General features: G+C 33.6%; 3 protein-coding genes across 6 annotated transcripts; all 3 read right to left on the bottom strand.

The window, feature by feature from the left end:
• Positions 1 to 627: 627 nt before the first annotated feature.
• LOC7486655 (thioredoxin-like protein Clot) lies at positions 628 to 2,652 on the bottom strand. Its single transcript, XM_002298117.3, has 2 exons — positions 2,404 to 2,652; positions 628 to 1,125 (listed from the first exon to the last, which is right to left on the bottom strand). The coding sequence occupies exons 1-2, from the start codon at positions 2,546 to 2,548 to the stop codon at positions 872 to 874; spliced, it is 399 nt and encodes a 132-aa protein (XP_002298153.1). The 5' UTR covers positions 2,549 to 2,652; the 3' UTR covers positions 628 to 871.
• A 3,560-nt stretch (positions 2,653 to 6,212) lies between these two features.
• On the bottom strand, positions 6,213 to 11,084 carry LOC7486654 (uncharacterized). 4 transcript variants are annotated; one of them, XM_052450144.1, is made up of 7 exons: positions 10,872 to 11,084; positions 8,559 to 8,631; positions 8,219 to 8,312; positions 7,661 to 7,777; positions 7,515 to 7,572; positions 6,735 to 7,143; positions 6,213 to 6,698 (listed from the first exon to the last, which is right to left on the bottom strand). In XM_052450144.1, the coding sequence occupies exons 1-7, from the start codon at positions 10,902 to 10,904 to the stop codon at positions 6,550 to 6,552; spliced, it is 933 nt and encodes a 310-aa protein (XP_052306104.1). In that variant the 5' UTR covers positions 10,905 to 11,084; the 3' UTR covers positions 6,213 to 6,549. The 4 variants fall into 4 exon arrangements, with proteins under 4 accessions (XP_052306104.1, XP_052306103.1, XP_052306109.1 ...); XM_052450143.1 differs by having other exon boundaries at positions 6,213 to 7,143; positions 10,872 to 11,081; XM_052450149.1 differs by lacking the exon at positions 10,872 to 11,084 and adding an exon at positions 9,399 to 9,647 and having other exon boundaries at positions 6,213 to 7,143.
• Positions 11,085 to 12,243: 1,159 nt separating this feature from the next.
• LOC7472989 (uncharacterized) lies at positions 12,244 to 14,759 on the bottom strand. The gene is made up of 6 exons (XM_002298115.4): positions 14,554 to 14,759; positions 14,378 to 14,414; positions 13,494 to 13,567; positions 13,293 to 13,386; positions 13,049 to 13,131; positions 12,244 to 12,700 (listed from the first exon to the last, which is right to left on the bottom strand). Exons 1-6 carry the CDS (start codon positions 14,623 to 14,625, stop codon positions 12,524 to 12,526), a joined length of 537 nt encoding a protein of 178 aa, XP_002298151.2. The 5' UTR covers positions 14,626 to 14,759; the 3' UTR covers positions 12,244 to 12,523.
• Positions 14,760 to 17,709: the final 2,950 nt, after the last annotated feature.

The raw sequence follows: 17,709 nt of genomic DNA, 5'->3' as shown, positions 1-17,709 counted from the left end.
AAAAATATTAATTTAAAGTAAAAAGAATAAAAAATAAATAAATTTTTTCGGGGAAAAAAAATGCATGGTGATGGAGATTTTGTAAAACTCACACTGCGAATGGGTTATGCAAGTTGGAATGACATGCCAAATCATTGTAATCAACCAGGCATTTTAACCTAAGTAACAAGGTCTTCTACTTCTCTTAATCTGTTAATGGATCTGGTAGAAATAGTGAAAAAATTAATAAAATGGTTCAGATCCCCTGTTTCATGTTTAGATCATTCCATTGAAGAGGACTTGCGTTACTTACCTCTGTGCAGCAGAAACGAAAACCAGCAATTGAAGTGAGCAATCTTGTTGGCTTCTTGAAACAGGTATGGATCAGCATCCAACAGCATGGCGGACCATCATCCTAATTTTCAAATGCCAAAACTAAACACTCCCATTAAGAGACTCAAAACTATTGCATGCACAACGCGCATTTTGTGAGCCTTTGCATCCAGAGTGCTGGATTAGCAGAGTCTGCTCTCATAGCCCCAAAGGTTGTTCTCAATGATTCCAATTCAAATCACTGGTTTTGATCGACTGCAGAACTATAACAACTACCATCTACCAACGACACCAAATTTCTCTTACACAGACAAATAAAAAAGAAAAAGAAGACATTCTTGATTTCTTCTGGGCAACTTCTTGGAACATAATATCATCAAGAAGCTATTAATGTCTTTTTGGGCTTGATTAGCTACACTTTATTTTAATAGGTTTTCACAAAGACTTGAAAGCTCAAGGTGCAAGATGAACAAGCTACACTTGATTGGGTAAATGTTCAGATAGTCCTAGTAAGAATCATAGGATTTCCAACCATCTCATAGCCTGGAAAAATGCCAAGTTAATTCCCAGAAACAAGGGCATTGATCTTGTGTTCAAGGTGAGCTTCGTAGTCCTCAAGGCGACCTTTGACGGCATCATTCTCCCAGCTGATCAATGTAGGAACTCCTTTGAGCTTGAACCTTGAGTCTACTCGCCATGGGTGCTGGGGATTCCTCCATGTTGGTCTATCTCCAACATAAGCTCGCAGAAGTGCCACATCATCTGGCAATGCTTCCAGCTTCTTCAATATTACAGGTTCAGCTCTCACACAATCTGGTTAGAGATGTCAAAAAGAAATCATTAAATTACATTCCGGATTCAAATATTGTCATATTTCTCAAAACAAGTGACTCAGACCTCACAAAATCTACAGATTTGTACCAAAAACAGCACATTTTTTATACATCGAATAAAAGATTCCAAGTTCTTCACTCAAAAGAATAGTTCATGATAGCCACTCAAAATAAAGCTAAAGATGGCATAAGATGCCAACAAAGTAATCTTAAAAGCAGAGCTGTGAGAGAATAAGATCTTGTTCCACAAGAATAATGAACCAAAAGTTGAACCAATGCCTCAGTACTGAGCCATAAATGATGCGAAGGCCATTCCAAATGAGTCATTTCTATAAGAATTTAAAATAGTTATATCCGTGGCTATTTGAACGGTAATAGTTACATTTCAAATAGCACAAACTACAAACTAAAGAGGCAGAGGAAATGCTTTGCCAGCATTTCAACTGAGGGTATCTCTTCTAAAGCCCTTCATTCTCCATTTATGTTCTAGCCTGCTTGTTTGGCCTTGATGTTGTTAAGTGTACAGATTTTCTTCTCTAATGGGCAACCCCAGTACCCCACTCTATTATAGCTAACTCCCTAAAACATTGAATAACTCATCCAGGAAGTTCAGCAGTGACCTCTGGCGAAATTATCTTAAAAAAATAACAGTACTTGAAGAAAAAGCTGGAGGAAATCTTAAGACTGCAAACTGAAAGTGTGCTCACAAATATCTAATTTTGGTGAATTCAGTTTTTGTATCATTAGAAAACATATGTTCACAAACACATATACACACAATGTTCCTAAACCATCTGGCTTCTTGAGCCACTCAATGCTCTTCCCTTATCTTTACTTGAACTTTATCTCTCTACTCTTAATTGCCATTTCTGCATCAATAAATATAGTCTTTTGTTCAGAAAAAAGCACATGAAATTGAAAAACACAAGCATGTTTCAAGTATACATGACATGGTGCTGTTTCTGGAACCTCAATTCTATGCAATTTCACTCTGAACATCTACTAGTTTTTTAAAGAAAACAAGACTCAATTTCCCAAAACCTAAACATATAATCTTTTCACTCCATTTAAAAAAATATAAAAAATAAAAGGCAGCAATAATCACAAAGACCGCACTTAAAAATGTTGAAACCAATCACAAAAACACCTCCAATCTTATAAACTCAAAAAGATCATATCTTTCACAAGGATTACGTAACGGGTCATCATTTTTCGAGCCAGAAACAAAAATAAATTCCAAAAAAAAAAAAACATTTACCAGGGCACCAACTGAGATTGGTAGAAGGGTCATTATCAGCCAGGAAAAGGATGAGATTAACTTTGTTTTTGGGTGCTTCTGCTTTGAATTTCTCAAACACACTGCCAAAGCTTGAAATGGTTGCATCCACCAACTTTACTGTCATTTTTTCTTTCTCAGTTTCTCAAACTATTCGAAGCCTGATTTTTTTTGTTGGGTTGAAGATAAAAGACAGTGGCCGCACGGTCGGCCGGCATTTTTATAGGATTGCTATGTTGTGTCCTCATAGTTTAAGGCAACTACTTATTTGATCCTCGAAGTTTCAGAAATATATTTCAGTCTATATTGTCGAATCTAAGGTACCTAAGGTACCCCACACACCCACACACACACAGACACAGAGTTACTTAAAACGTTCAACTTTACTTAATTTGAAGTAAAAATATCTTATATTATTTGGTATATATTTAAAAGCGATTCGTATTGTTTTGTTGTATTAATATGTTAGAGGATAGAATTGGGGCTTACGAGGGTTGAACTAGAAAGGCCTGTAGGTTATCAAACATTACTGTAAAGGTTTAATAGTTAATGTAAAGGTTTAATAAAGATTGTTTTAAAAAAAAACATTATTTGAAAATGTATAAAAATAATTTATTTTTCATATTGATATATTAAAATAATTTAAAAACACAAAATAATAATAATTTAAAGCTAAAATTTTTTTTTTAAAAAAAATAAAAGCACAGTTGGACCACAATGCCAAACAAAACTTAAAATCTAGACTAACCTGGTGGATTGAGCCAGGACTCGTCCGACTTTGGACTTGTCCACCTCAAGAGCTTAAATTAGTTTGGGTTGAAGAAAAAATAATCATCTAACCTAGTAAAAAAAACTTTGATTAATTCAATTGATTCGATCAAAATTCAGCTTTTAAATCATTAATTTATTTTAAAATGAAATATTTTGATTTTTTTTCTTATAAAAAATTAGAATAGAGCAATATCATCTCTTAACTTATGAACAGGCTTTGTCACATTTTGATTCTCGAATGAGTTTTACCACAATGATGTTAAATAGTTACATGTAAACTATTCACATGAAATTAAGCTGTGATATTGCAGTCTGTATGATTTGTTAACCATAATTCATAAACTCGGTCATTATAGAAAATATATAGTTAATTTTTATGAATAATTTACTCTTAAAAGTAAAATATTTTTAACTAGTGTTCAAGGACTTTTTCATACTTTCATTTTGGATTTTTAGTTATATCAAGTTTACTTAGAGGTAATTTAATATTTTAATAAATATATAATATAATTTAAAAACAAAAATCGGCAGCAAAGGAAAGACATTCATGCTCCTACAACAACATGTGAGGTGTCTCCTGTCAACCAAACATCATCTTTCACAATAGCGTTGAAATCATCTTAGTGGCCTCTTCATCTCTAGATAGTGTGTGTAGCTTACTGACTTCTAGTGTGGTGCTCGCGGCTTTTTCTTCTTCTTCTTTTCTCTTTTCTCCTTAACTTTAGCATATGACCCTCAAAATTTTCAAAGTAATCCTTCAATTTATTTTTTCTTCAAATTTGGTCCTTATTTTTTTATTACTATATGGAATATTTGAAATAATTTATAAAATTAGAATTTTTATTTAATTTTATCCTGCAATTTTTTTATCAATCATATTTGGTCCTCATTTTTTTTATTGCTATTTTTATTTGAGATTATTTTTAAAATTAATTTTCTTTACGATTTCATCCTCTTTCAGTTTTTTTTCCTATCAGATTTGATCCTTATTATTTTGATTACTTTTTTTTTTTACCTTCACAAATTTTTTAAATTGATATTTTTTTCCGATTTCATCCTTTAACATTAAATTTGTTGGAAATTAAATTTCTTGATTGAGCTTGAATCTATGATTTCATGGATTGCGAGTTTAAAAGATTAACCCAAGTTTATGATATTTGCCTAGGTTTTCTTGATTTTTTTTAAGCTCGTGTTTTTTTCAGTTTCATCATTCAACATTTATTTAATTGGAGATTTTGCTCTGATATTTTTTTTATTTTCTTTCTATATGATTTTTTATTATTTTTTAATAATGACCCGGGTTATCTTTAGTCTTTTTTTGTCGTTCTTTGTTAAATTTAACTTTTTAAAAAAAGAAATTTTGTTTTTTTGAATTAAATTAAACTAAATTAATTGGTTAAATATAAGCATGAGATATTCACTCCATGATATTTTGTTGGATTTGCTTTCTAGGTCGTTGCTATGACAGTGTGTGCAGCCTCTTTTAGTGTTGTTATGCAACCTTTTGCAGTGGCATTAGAACAATTTTGATGAGTTCTTTCCACAACGAAGCAATGTCCACAACAAAGTGATGATAAGTTTTCAATAGGTTTTTCTTTTTTTTTCTCCCGAGTATGATATTGACAACTTATTTTTTATAATTAATTATTACCATTTTTTTATTCACTTTATTTAATGTTGATTTTTTTTTATTGAATTATTAAAGTAGTTGAGATTATTAAACCTAGTCAAGTCAATGACTCATGTTTTAAATTTTGAAAATTTATTTAAAAATACTATCATTCGAACATTTTATTTTTAAATTAGAAAAACATTAACCCGTCTATGGCGTAGCATATACCACCTGTCTAAAAGATGTTGGCCGGAGAGTCTTTAGCATTAATTTTGTCCTTTATGTGATGATAGTTTCTGCATAGTCTTCTAGAGCTTGTGCTGAGTTGAAATATCCAGAGTTCTTGCATTTTTGAAGGTTTCTTTCCATGATCCAAATGGGATTTGATTTTTCATAATATCGATGCTGATAAAAAATGAAGTTTAAGAAATTAAAAGAGAGTTGTTTAGGTTCATTATGAAACTAAGAAGTGTAACTTTTAACATTTGTAAGAAGCATGAGAAGGCATTTTACAAAATATTAGGTACCTCTAAGCAGGTACAGGGAAACCATGGCCATCCCTCTAACAAGCTCGAGTTTGGCTACTATCCTGAGACAAAAGAGATAGAGATCGTGATGATAGAGGAGATAGATCCCATTATATTTTTTGTTTTAGGAAGCATGTCCAAGAAACAATGATAGGAAAAAAGATGCACGCTAGCCCTCCATAATAAGTATTAACCCATTGTAGTCGAGGCCGGACTCCATATCGTTGCTTGTAGACATTAATACAAGCATGGAGATCAAATTTAGTTGGCTCATTCATCCTGCAATTGCTCATGGCATGCAAGGCAACGCAATGTCGCTCATATCTTGGATAAATTCTCTGACTAAAATAATTTTCTTAATCTGTAATTGATGAGCAATTATGACAAGAAAACATAGCTCTACCTTGATGAAATCAAATTCCAACTCCAACCCACCTCCCTTTCAATTTTCCATTTGAAGCAACAACGCAGGAAGAAATTCTAAAAACAAGTTTTAGAAACAATAAAGTTCAATCACTCTAAAAGTTGGTGTCACCAAGTGGTCTCTCCCTGCCATATAACCTCATAACATTGGCCAATTTTGTATACTGTGTTTTGGCTGTTCATATGGCCCAAATATCTCTTCGTAGCAGCTTTGATTTTGCAACTAGAAAGTTAGTATCATAGCAAATGCAATTGCTAAGAGGAAAAACCAATCCCAAAAAGGGATGCATCCAATATTAAGCTTAACTTGGATTTTTCCAAGTGAGAGTGGTTTGGATCAAGTTAGGCTCTGTGTGGCCTTCCTGTTCAATGTCAAAGGCTGCAGCTGGCACAAGGGCCTTTATGGTTTATCATGGACCTAGATTCCTAATCCCTTTCCAGGAAAAAGACCACAGAAATTCCCCAGCTGTTCTATGAGCCTTTCTCTGCCTTCAAGAAGTAATAACTAGCGTTTTGCATCTTAAAATACAAGAATGGTTAAACAGACTGATCTCTAAATGCCTAGGGGAGTTAATGTGTAATCTACATTCAGCAAATGCTGGAGAAAATATATTCTGAAGAAGACAGGATCCTACCATTTTCTGCCTAGTCTGTAATGATGACTACCACTTAATCCTAAGCTCCCTAGTCGCTACCATCAGCTTCAATAATCGCTACCTTCAGATTTATATTTTCCTGCAAGGACCTAAAACCTATAGGATGTGAGAAGCCATAAACAGCAGCAGAAAACACTAGCTAGTAACTGCAGTCTTCTTCATCGTAATCTTCCTCCTCCTCATCTATTCTTGTATTTAAGTTTGCAAGTTGAACGGGATTGATATCCATCTTTTCAATGTCTTCAAGGGACCATCCAGGCACTTCCTCATGCTTCAATTCAGGAGTTGGTTTTGTTGAGGAACTTGCAGGGACAACAGTGTCAGGTTTTGTTAAGGAACTTGTAGGGACAACAGTGTCATGTTTTGTTAAGGAACTTGCAGGGACAACAGTATCAGATTTTGTTGAGAAACTAGAAGGGACAGAAGCTAACACTGGTTGTGTTTCTCCATTCTCATCCAAGCCCGCATTCAGGTCAAAGTCACGTACTGGAGCTTGTAAATTCCTGCCAGCTGGAATATTATCCTTCGAATCTTTAGGCTCATAATCCTTGTCAAGTTTTGGACAGTGCTTGTCATTGTGATGATCAATGTCAGGGTCATCTTCAAACTTCCCATGCTGTGCAGCTGTCTCCCTCTCCATGGATCTTGTCCCCCGGCCACGCCCTCTACCTCTGCCCCTACCTCTTCCTCTTCCTCTTCCTCTGCCACTGCTGCTTGTCTGGATAGTCTCATTCTGTCAACAAAATTCTAGGGTTGAGTTCTAGTGCAACATATTGTTCAAAAACATAAAATGCAGAATAAATCCATAGAAGCTTATTTTCTACATCGATTAAAAGTTGCCATAACATATGCCTTGTAGTCAATGGAGCACAGAAACAATCTCCAGCAGGTGATACAATCTAACTTGTTGCACAAAAACTAACACCATTTAAACTAAGAGCATGGTCGTAGACATCAGTCATAAATAGTTCAAACTACAAGGTAACATGAAATTCAACTTCCAACTTTAAGGATAACAAATAAATGTTGACATCTAACTTCACGCAAAATGCTTGTATAGTTTTCTTTCTGCATTTTTATATAATGCAAGACATGGAAACTTACTGTTCTGTTTCTACTGCACTCCTCATCACTGTCATTGTCTTCATCATCAGCAACTTTCCTAAAGTTGAAGCATTAAGAATGTCATTAGTCATCAAGCAATCTAATGTCCAAACTAAAACAAAGATATATGACTAGACATTCCAAACCTTCTTTTGGCAACAGCACGTTCATCACCAGTGACATCTGGGCCACCAAGATCTGGAACCTTGCTCACAATTTCCCTCAGAAAATCAAAAACATTAAAAGTCTGTACACACTGTTTCCTGTAAATTTCATAGCAAAAATCAGGCCACCTCGATTCACTGATGTTAGAAGGTGTAGAAAATACAAATGTCTAATGCACGCATGAGGACACATGAGCGTTAATGTGCTCGTCCAAGGCATGTGTATGTGTGCGCACTTGCCCAGGCACTTGCGTGTACGTGTGTGGGCGTGCCCCTGCGCGCGTGAGAGAGAGGGGTGTGTGGTGTGTGTGTGTAAAGCTACATCTCATTTGTTCTAAGAGTCGGGACCAGACCAACAATATGAATAAGATTGACCATAATCCCAAACTCAAAGCTCTGTATAGTAAAAGTAGGCTTTCAATATATTGGCATACAGCGCCTGGAAGGTTCAATTCCAAGGACCAAAATAATATACAGTCCGCAGCTTGGCACCCATAAGTAGATTTGTAGCAACAAAGACAATATAAAAATCTTACTTACAAATGCAATGAATTCAAGGTCTTGGCTCCCCTTTTCAGAGTTATTTCATATGTTCGGTCACATAGGTCTTGCAAAAATAGTTCCAAGGCTTTAGCTGCACATTTCAATACAAATTGAATTAGTACTGTAAATGAAACAAAACAACCATAAAGAAAAACAAGTAGAAGAATAAAAATGTGCATGAACATATATGGAGGGGAAGGGAAGAGGGTTTCCATGCATGGTATTGGCATAGGATGACTTTATGAAGAGCACGTAGAAAAAGGTGGTGTGGAAGAAAATAGAAAGGGGCCAAATTTCCTTTCATTGCATAAGCATGAGTCCATGATTATTTACTTACAAACAAGAAGAGGTACAGCCATGGCAATCTTCCCAACATCCTCATCAGTTTGCATAATCTTCTTGATTCGAACCTGTCAAATAATACCCAGATAAAGTAGATAATCAAATGCTAGAAAAATAAACATTGTAAAAAGAAAATCACTGGACATGCTAGGGGAAAATCTCATGCAAGAATTCAAGTGATATCTGTTAATTGCTCATAGCTCATTCACATCTCAAAGCACTAAATGGGGCCAATAAAAAGTTGAACCACTAGATTCTCCTCGATTTGAAACAAACACAAGCATAAAGTTAAAAGTCCTTGGCATGGTACAAGCGCCCACAAGAGTTGATACAAAGGCTTTATCAATGAAATCATCATCCTTCGACAAGTGATTGAACAAATGCAAGATGAGGCATAATTTATTGTAAAAAGAAAATTATTTAAATTTGTTTCCTGTGATAAAAGCACAAGAACAAAATTAATTAACACATTCAAGATTACCTACCAAAATGCTATCCTGCTATGCACAAGAAAGGTAAGATTTACAATTTGCATGTCAAGTGATCAATACCAAAAAGAATTTAATTACAGCGGAGAGCTGAGTAGGTTCAATCAATCAATTTTTTGAAGGACGGTAAATTGAACCAATCAAAATGGTCATACCAGAAAAAACAACCAATCTAAAATGTCAAGGTTCAAGAAAATCTCTTTCAGCATGGCAAAGCACTACAGTGTTGTACATAAATGGGAAGGCTACAGAAGGATGCTTTACCCACTAAAGTTAAAGTTTTAGTCTGGTCTAACAAATTAGTGCCAACTAATTGTTGCAGAAAATAAGTCATAACAAGGCATTACCCTGCTTTCTGTGTGGTAATACCTCTTGTACCACTGTCAGATCAGGAGCCTTTGGATAGGCTTTTTACAAAGGGAAAAATGATGGCATCAGAAACAGGGCAAGATAAAGGGGGACAGAGAGGAAGGGGTTACTCTTTGGACGAAACTTCCAATTCCTATTCCAAGTATGCAGTTGAGAACAGTTTTTTGCTCTTTTGGAATTGAACTACCCATTGATGTTTCAAAATAATGCTCTTGAGCACAAATCTTCTTAAAAAAAAAATTGTGGGGTCACATTCAAGGAAAGAGAGAACAAGCTGAGACAGAGAGGAATCTCAAATGCACAGTAAGCTAAGGAAAATTTGCGATTAATAAGGACGGGGGACTGACAAATAAAGAAGAGAAAAGGTTAGAAATTGATAAAAAGAGAGTTGATAACTTTATATCCACCATTCAGCACATAACAAATTTGATATCTAACCATGGTGTAAAACTAAAAACTCTTTAATTTGCGCACGACAGCAAGTGTTTGCGCACACACCTGCAATAAACAATTTTTTTGCAGCTATGTTATTCTGTCTAATGGGTTATCACATCTATGTGGCTAGGTTTCAGTTTCCACTCAATTATGCACACTCCTATTACTAGTTGAGTTTAAAGACTAAACTTTCTACTCCATATTGAAAAATGGCTTACGTTTCACAGAACCAAACTACCATACATCTATCATACATCACGTGCATAGAACAAAACAATAACTTAACAGGTAGTAAGACTAAAACAAAAGGTAAGCATCACTTCTAAAAAGAGCTGAGTTCATTCCTATTACAGCAAAGTCACATCAACAACCAAAAATTACAAAAACAAGATGTTTCCATCTGTCTTCCAATCAATAATCCCTAGGAAACCCTATAAAACCTCGTAGAAGGTGAAAAAAAAAATCCAGCAAAGTGCCCCACATGCGAAACAACAAAGCAATGAAACAAATTCAGTAGCACGCCAAGTACATGTAAGAAAGAGGAAAAGCACAAGCTCTAGAAGTCAATACATATTAGACAGTGCCCTACATACAGGCAATTCATTAACCATAATCAAACTGGTCCTACCTCAAATTTAACCAAACAAAAACACTTGTTGGTCCACTTATTTTTTTTGCTATTTCAGCAAAGTAAATTAGATAAAAACACAAAATATCCAACAAACTGCCCCAGATGGGCCACAAATTCGGTAGTCCATGTAAAAAAAAGTAAAGGGCATGAAATATTATGGAAAAAATCAAAATCTAAAACTCAATAAAGATTAGACACTGCTTTAAATATCAACAATTCTCTAACCCCATGTTAGTATCAGCCATAAACAAAAAAGGGAAAAAACAGTAACAGGATTGCTAACCATGAAAAGGCCAGTAGAACAACAAAAAAAAACAAAGACAATCCACAATTGTTTTTACGAAAAAAAACAAAACATGAAGACGGAACAAAAGAAAGAACTTACGGCAGGGAAACGAGTGTCGAGTTTCTTTTTCATGTTGTAAGAACTCTCTCTTCTTTTCTCTTGAGGATAAGCAAGGAAAAGACAACGTTGTTAAACAGAAAATATTGTTTAAAAAAAATACAAAAAGAGAGATGATGGAGGCTGAGCGGAGTTTGGCCGGAATAAGGAAGGGAAGTTTGGGGAATTTATTTATATTTTTAGAAAGTTTAGGGTGATTTTTTTAATTTAATTACATTTATGGGCTTTGACTGCCAACCTCTAATCTTAAAAAAGGCCTGAGCTGTAACGTTACGCTTCTGCCGTCTCTTTGGTTTCCTTTGTTTTTTCTGATCTCTATGGTTAGACTTCACTTTAACCCTTATAAATTTACTAATATTCCACTTGAGCCCCTATATTCAAAGTTTCTTATAGTCTATTTTAAAGTAAATAAAATAAAATATTATTGTTTTTAGTATTTTTTTTAATAATATACCACTCAATGCATGGATAATTTGCTAGCCACAATTAAAGCTGAGAAAACTCACTTTTCTTTTACATTTTTTCTTATTAATATTTTATTTTTTCCTCTTAAATTTGCATTTATATGAGAATATTTCCATAAAAATACTTCAAAACTTATTTTTAAAAATTCTTTTCGTCTAAAATGATTTTGTTTCGGATTTCTTTTTATTTTTAACATCAAAATAATTGGGAAGCAAAAAAACAAACATAAATTTAAAACTATTTCTCAATTGATGTGGCTGGTTTTTTTTTTCTTCATTGTTTTGCCTAATATCAACTTTTTGAGGGTCTTCGGACCAGCTTCTGCATCAAATCAAAACTACTATTATTTTTTGAACGATTTTAAGAACGCCCCATCAAACATCAATCTGCATAAATTCTTTTAATCGATGGCCCTAAAGTTTGGATCCAAGAAGTCAAGAAAAGAACTCTTTTACTACCAAGCCAATCGTTGAAGTTGCTGCCGAGTATCAACTTTGTGTATGAGTTGAGCCCAAAATCTCTAAACCATATCGTGAATTCCCCAACCGTTTATGCCCTGGAGAGATCGTTTCTTGCTGCCTAAATTTAAACACATTGCAATTTGCAGGACAAGGTGCTAATCAGCCATATACGAGAGAAAAAAACCCAAATTTCTGAGCATTGTAAACCAGCGAAGGAGTGCCCTTGAAAATTTCAAATGCCAGTCTCAGAAACACAACTTTTCTCAAATGACCAGGATTCATAGATTTCATCTATACGGTATCTGTTTTAATCCAAATGTATTTTGTTTCTCTCTGGATTGTTTCATGCACAACTCAACGAATTGGAAACAGCAAATATCTGCGAAAAACAACAAATGAAAAGGGAGCTTTTCGCATTATAGCATAAATTGATTGGCAACATTAAATTTCACTTGCCTGTATTGAGATTTTATGCAATAAAATTCAGTAATCACCTTGTGCAGTTAAATTAGCTTCTGAAAATGCCAAAATATTACAGGACTCTGATAGCTGTACAAAACTTTCTTTTTTCTAAGAAAAAATGGATGAAAACCTATATAGTGAAATAGATGTAGACGACGACGCCGCCGCCTTTCATTTGAAGAATGTATTCGTTTTGGACAATGAACTGGGGATGAATCTTCCATATCAACATCAAGCATGCTAATGTCACTTGTTTTCATACACATGCTTGTCTAAGAAAGCTTTAGCCAGATTACTGAAGCTTACATTTACTGTTTCACAAGCAGCATACCTCTTGATAACATCTAAAACTTCTGGCTTTAGAATCTCTTCCTTGGTAGATGAGTTACAGAGATAATAAAGAGATCCAAGAGCATAATTAACCTGCAATCATACAGAACTCTTAATCAAATTAAACCATACAAAAAACTGCATAATTATGGTTTCACAGATTCAAGGTCAAATATAGCTTCAAAGCATCCTAAAGAATCGATCCCAGTAATGAAGGAAAATTTTCTGAAAGATCAAAGAAAATGTCAAAGCTATAAAAGCACACTCCAACGTGAGAATGGTAGAGTGAGGAAAACAGGGGGGGGGGGGGCCATATTTCTTACAGGGAAAAAAAACTATTTCGGTTGTGTATTTAGGACCACATCATCTCCAGGATGAGCTAGACAAGTTATGAAGCAGGGGGGTGTAACAATAAAGAAGCGCAGGCTCTCTTCCACTTACAGTGTTTCTTACTGGGCTTGATAAACATTGGATAGTGAGGGGTATGCCTCCGGACTGAGTGATGATAGCAGCATTTGCTGGATCTGCACGCAAGAGTTTAGAAAGAGAAAAATAATAATAATAATAATAATAATAGCATGAAAAAGGAGGCTGTAAATATGCAAAGCAAACAATCTTTGCAGCCTAATATTTTCGGTCAGCAGTATTTCCAGTTCTAGCAGAAGGTACACTTTGTTGGACTTACCAACACAAGAATTGCATATTCCTCCAATACCAAATTCGACAAGCTTCTCATTTGGTTCTGTTATGCAATCAAGGAATAGCTCCAAAACATTTAGCTGTTTAGATCACATTCAAAAGTTGTTACATGGAAGAATTATATGAAATATACCTTGGTTTATAATTATAACCAGATATTTCTAAAACCAAAATCAAAAGTATTAACCTGACGCAAGAATGTATAGTTATAAGGATCATAAGCAAAGTTTGCCAAGTTAGCAACTATCCTCTCTTTTCTTTCTGCAACAACAAGAACAAAAATATGGTCAATAGAAGTTGTATAGGCAAGGTTAGTTTTCAATGGTTTAGTCACATTACAAGACATGGTGTGAAGTGACATTTGCAAAAATACAGACAGTATTTGAACTTGGCTACCATTACAAACAGACACATTTCAAGCATGGTCTCCACCCTCATAATCCCCTACACCTCCTCACAATGATATAAATTGACACTCCATTTTCACTCCCAGACCAGACACAAAAGCAACATGCACAACACCCAAAAAAAAAGCAGAGAGAAAGAAGCACGTCCTCTGCTACCACCCGAGTTTCTATATTTGCTTAGGCTGCATATTGCACAGATATCCAGTGAATCTAGATTGTGCAACATTCCTCTTGACAGCGGAAATACTGCCACCGCCAAAGACTCCATTTCATACCAAACAAAGGGTAAATGCAGAACACAGATAACAAAGTTAGGATGCATAATAGCTACAAACAGAATGATAACGTAAACTGCATTCTACAGCCATGTCAACAGAAATCAGTTTAGTATTTGAAGACGGGCTAGCTTTGCATATTATAACTCAATCATGTAATGGAAGATTCTCGAAATCAACAAGGATTATTACTAGGAAAGTAAATTCATAGCCAACAACACAATGAAATCAGGTAAAAAGCATGAACTCTAATAATCTGATCAAGCTAAGGGATTAATCAGTGATTAAGGGAGCTAAGCCTTCAATTAAGTGCTTACAAGTTACAACACATATATATAGATTGACCTAACCATATTAAAGAAGACACCACGAGCAAAATTTAAAAGTACCTTCATCCGCTGCATTCTGAAACTGGTTCACCAACTCCTGTAAATCAAAAAAAAATGGTCATTTGATTTGCTGGATAATTATTATTTTATGATACAAACAATTAAATTAAAGCAAACAAGAAAAAACAAAAAAGAAGAAGATATACAGAAGGGCCTTTCAAGAAAAGAAAGAATACCTGAAGGTATTGGAGTCTTGGGGTTCCATATTTTCCGGTTCTTTCTTCTTGTCTTTGATTATTTGTAAACATCTCTGTCGTCTTTGTCAGATAATTTAAAAGTAACTTTACTGCTCCCTCGGAGCCATGACTTGCCTTCCTCCTCGTTTCTTACAGACCCTATGCCTGAAATCAATCGAAGGGCTTTCTTGTTCGTAGTTCACTTCGGTTTCAGGGGTTTTAAAAGGAGTCTTTGGGCTTGGCCAGTAAAACCCATTGGGTGTGATTAGCTCTTTTTCAAACAAACAAAAAAAGAGCTTGTTTAATCCATATTTATTAAACTCCACACGGGGCAAGACTTTGACAGATTGAACAAATTTTTAAAAATGGTGGAAAAAATGTTATTTTAAAAAATTAAAATTTTAAATTTTAACGGGTTTTTGATCAAGTTAATTTTATTAATTTATTATAAAACCTAGTTCAGACTAAACCCTAAATTAACTGAATTCTAAATCAATTCGTCAGTCTAATCAGGTTTAATAACCATAATCTAATTTTGATGTAAAAAAAAACATTTCTAAAGTTTCTTTAGATGCTGAAATACAAAAATAAAATACTAATCTCAAGGTAATCAGGCATATTAAAAAGAGAAACAACTTATATTGTTATACCAGCTAGTACATTTAACCGCGTTGTGCAGGAAGTTAAATATTAAAAAAAAAAACTTAAAAAAAATGTTTAGAGTAGAAATTTTACAGTATTATTAAATCTAAATTAATTTTGAAACATCTCAGCTTAGCTCTTTGTCTAACTTGATTTTTGAATTAAACCACGTAAAAGCTGATTCAAAATGAATTGTTTAATTTAATAAGTCTAAAAATAACTTGAATAGCCAGTAAAAACATAACATATATTTTTAAAAAAAAACTTAAAGACAATTTTTTTTTTAATATTAAGATGATGTCAAATTAGAACGACCTTGGTCATTATGTGACCTAGATCATGGACTTTAATGGATTTAATAACTTTATTGTTTTTGTAAATTATCTTTATTTAATTTTATGATAAAATTAGATGCTTGCAAAATTTAGTATCAACCCTAAAAAATATATTTATTTGATATTGTAATAACCTTATAGAAAGTAAAAAAAAAAAAAAACCATGAATTCCATTTCTCAATTGAATATTGAAGAAGAGTAAAATAAAAAAAATAATTAGAAAAATTAAGGGATCAAAAACTATATATATAAGTTTTGATGGGTAAATCCGCTAAACCCATGAATCAGGTAACCGGATCAACACGTCAAACCCACAAACCGGGTAATGGATTCCATTGGAATTAATTACTTTTATTTTTCTAAATTATTGTTTATTTAACAGTATGATAACAAAAATAGACAATCATAAAATCGAGCGTTAAACCAATACTGAGACTTTTTTTTAAGACTATAATAACCTCATAAAAAACAAAACAAAACAAATTATAAAAACTCAAATCTCAATCAGTCCAATATCAAAAAAATAAAAAAAAAAGTTAAATTTATCAAACCCGTCAATAGGCCCATGGACTTTCTAAAATTTAAGAACATGTTTTTTTAAAAACTATTTTTTAACTATATGATAAAAAAAAATAAACGATCACAAAATCGAGTTCAATTAGAAAACAATAAAAAAAGGTACATCGCTAAACTCGCAAACCAAGGCAACCGGGTTACTCTGCCAAACTCGTAAATCGGGTCATTAACTCCACAAAGTTTAATAACCTAGTTTTTTTAAAATAATTTTTTATTTAGCTAAACTTTTGAAAAAATAGACTATACCGCAATGTTAAGATTTTTTCCTGATATCAACCCGATGTCAAAATATCTTTTTGATATCACGATAACCATATAAAAGACAAATTAAAATAAATTATCAGTTCTAAATCTCCATAAACACATCATATAAAGATTAAATTAAAAAAAAATAACTAAAGAAAAAGAAAAGGGTTAAAATACACACACACAAAAATCACAATATTGTAGATTATTATTGTGATCTACAATGCTAATGGACGTGGAAAAATAATATTTTCCTCACACCTTTAGCTTTATACTTAATATCAATTTAATACTGAGATATTTTTTTGATACCGCAATAATCATATAAAAAACAAATTAAAATAAATTATCAATTATAACTCTTCATAAACACATCAAATAAGAACTAAATTAAAAAAATATCAATAACTAAATGGAAAAAAGAGTCAAAATGCAAGGAAAAAAAAACACTTTAGATTATTATTGTAATACACAGTGCTGGAAAAATAGTATTTTCTCCACAGTTTTTAACTTTATACTAGTATATTGGCTCGCACTTCGTAACGAGTTAATATCAATTTTTTTAAAATGTAAAAGAAATTTTAAGTGTATAAAGAATGTTTTAACCATCTTGGATCTGACAAACATGAAAAACTCAAGAGCCTTGGGTCTAGCAGATATGAAAGACCCAAGCGTCTACCCAGGTGAATTGGGCCCGATAGCCATATCAGACCCAATTTTCTTGAGTTTGGCAGTCATGCATAGTTGCCAGACCGTGCCTGGATCTGACACCAAATATAGTTGCTAGACCCAAGTAGCTAGGGCCTGACGTATATGTCTATCAGGCCCAATTTTCTTGAGTTTGGCAGTCATGCATAGTTGCAAAACCGTGCTTGGATCTGACACAATCGATCACCAGAGGCAATCCAACCATGATATATCTACAAGCGCCCCACCATGTGGAAGAGGGCACATCTGTGCATCTATTTATATGGCGGATAACCAGATTTGACTACCAAGTATTTATATGGCGGATAACCATGATATATCTCCTTAATAGCATGAGCACTGCCCACTTGATGAGGCGTGTGGAAAACACGCTAACAACTTTTAAATTAAAATATAAAAAATACAGCATAAAAATACAAAAACACCTCCAACAATCCTCTTAATTATATAATATACCCATATAAATTTTATTATTATAATTCGTAATTATCTGTATTTAGAGTTACAGTAAAATCTTCATGCTTTCTTTATAATATTTAACAAGAGTATTTAAGATTCTTACTTATACATGTCAATTTATATCTACTTGGATTATCACTAAGGACATACACCAACTTTTTGCCTCATAATTTAGCCTATTACAAGCTAA

The sequence above is a fragment of the Populus trichocarpa genome, chromosome 1, assembly GCF_000002775.5.
Source record: "Populus trichocarpa isolate Nisqually-1 chromosome 1, P.trichocarpa_v4.1, whole genome shotgun sequence".
Lineage (NCBI taxonomy): Eukaryota > Viridiplantae > Streptophyta > Magnoliopsida > Malpighiales > Salicaceae > Populus > Populus trichocarpa.
The sequence above is the reverse complement of the archived record's forward strand: the minus strand, read 5'-3'. Positions and strand labels throughout refer to the sequence as shown.

What these genes read in the sequence shown, in the direction of transcription:
- LOC7486655 (XM_002298117.3), bottom strand. Translation starts at nt 2,548, where the DNA reads ATGACAGTAAAGTTGGTGGATGCAACCATTTCAAGCTTTGGCAGTGTG. An exon ending in CAATCTCAGTTGGTGCCCTG is followed by an intron (nt 1,126 to 2,403) that starts GTAAATGTTTTT and finishes ATCTCTAACCAG; the next exon opens with ATTGTGTGAGAGCTGAACCT.
- LOC7486654 (XM_052450143.1), bottom strand. Translation starts at nt 10,904, where the DNA reads ATGAAAAAGAAACTCGACACTCGTTTCCCTGCC. An exon ending in TCGACACTCGTTTCCCTGCC is followed by an intron (nt 8,632 to 10,871) that starts GTAAGTTCTTTC and finishes ATTATTTGACAG; the next exon opens with GTTCGAATCAAGAAGATTAT. An exon ending in GGCTGTACCTCTTCTTGTTT is followed by an intron (nt 8,313 to 8,558) that starts GTAAGTAAATAA and finishes TGAAATGTGCAG; the next exon opens with CTAAAGCCTTGGAACTATTT.
- LOC7472989 (XM_002298115.4), bottom strand. Translation starts at nt 14,625, where the DNA reads ATGTTTACAAATAATCAAAGACAAGAAGAAAGAACCGGAAAATATGGA. An exon ending in ACTATACATTCTTGCGTCAG is followed by an intron (nt 13,387 to 13,493) that starts GTTAATACTTTT and finishes TGATCTAAACAG; the next exon opens with CTAAATGTTTTGGAGCTATT. An exon ending in AATATGCAATTCTTGTGTTG is followed by an intron (nt 13,132 to 13,292) that starts GTAAGTCCAACA and finishes TCTTGCGTGCAG; the next exon opens with ATCCAGCAAATGCTGCTATC.